The sequence below is a fragment of the Sinocyclocheilus anshuiensis genome, unplaced genomic scaffold (genome assembly GCF_001515605.1).
Source record: "Sinocyclocheilus anshuiensis isolate Anshui unplaced genomic scaffold, SAMN03320099.WGS_v1.1 scaffold1317, whole genome shotgun sequence".
Taxonomy (NCBI): domain Eukaryota; kingdom Metazoa; phylum Chordata; class Actinopteri; order Cypriniformes; family Cyprinidae; genus Sinocyclocheilus; species Sinocyclocheilus anshuiensis.
Genome location: NW_015551117.1, coordinates 226,533 through 227,557, shown reverse-complemented (window position 1 = coordinate 227,557; position 1,025 = coordinate 226,533). Strand labels below are relative to the sequence as shown.

The 1,025-nt window shown below is 34.1% G+C and overlaps 1 protein-coding gene across 2 annotated transcripts in view; it reads right to left on the bottom strand.

Moving 5' to 3' along the window:
• The window catches only part of LOC107663022 (casein kinase II subunit alpha'-like), a 12,402-nt gene that overhangs the window by 7,712 nt on the left and 3,665 nt on the right, over positions 1-1,025 (bottom strand). For both annotated transcript variants that reach the window (XM_016453155.1, XM_016453156.1), the window contains one exon: positions 376-426. In XM_016453155.1, coding sequence (XP_016308641.1) covers positions 376-426 — 51 coding nt within the window. The remainder of the gene's footprint in view (positions 1-375; positions 427-1,025) is intronic.

Below are 1,025 nucleotides of genomic sequence, written 5' to 3'. Positions count from 1 at the left end.
ATGAGGACAATAGAAGCAATCAAAATCAACAAAAGAGCAATAATAAGCAAGTGCTAAAACAAGTCTCGGTTAGTCTAATGCAGTACATATCGAGGGGTGAGAACCAGAAAGGCGTAAGTGACATTTCACAAAATTTATGGGAGAGCCAAAACAAAAATTTTACCATAGTTTGATCTGACTTTGTGTACCGATTTCAATTGTTTATAATAAAAATTTGTACACTCATGGATGACTACTTTTGCCAGTAGAAAGAGCTCATTAAGAGCTTTTATTTGGTATATATATCTCCATTTCACCAAAAATGTCACTTACGCCCTTCTGGTTCTCACCCCTCGATATATACAGTACACAATATATATATTTTATAAGTGGTACCTTGAAGTCAGTGTTATTGATGTACTCAAACACAAGGGCTGGAGTTCTAGACTGTGGAATACCAAAAGAAAAAAAAAAAGAATACAAAAAAAGGCGTAAAAAGATAACTTATAACAAAGATGGAATGCATACATACAGTAGACACTTCCTGTTGGTTTACTTATTTACCTGACACAAATTAGCCCTAATTTAGAAGCAGTTATGGATAACACTAGATAACTGCATAATAAATCTGCCAGTTCTGGGATTGATTTACAGTGGGGAAAATATTTATTTGATCCCCTGCTGATTTTGTAAGTTTGCCCACTTACAAAGTAATTAAGGGTCTGTAATATTTATGGTAGGTTTATTTTAATGGATAGAGACAGAATATCAACCAAAAAATCCAGTAAAAAACACATTATATAAAGGTTAGAAATTGATTTGCATTTCAGTGAGTGAAATAAGTATTTGATCCCCTACCAACCAGCAAGAATTCTGGCTCCCACAGTCTGGTTATGTGCCAATGTGGAACACAGATTAGTCCCGTCACTTTAAAGGAGACATATTATGCCCCTTTTTACAATATGTAATATAAGTCTCTGGTGTCCCCAGAATGTGTCTGTGAAGTTTCAGCTCAAAATACTCCACAGATCATTTATTATATAATT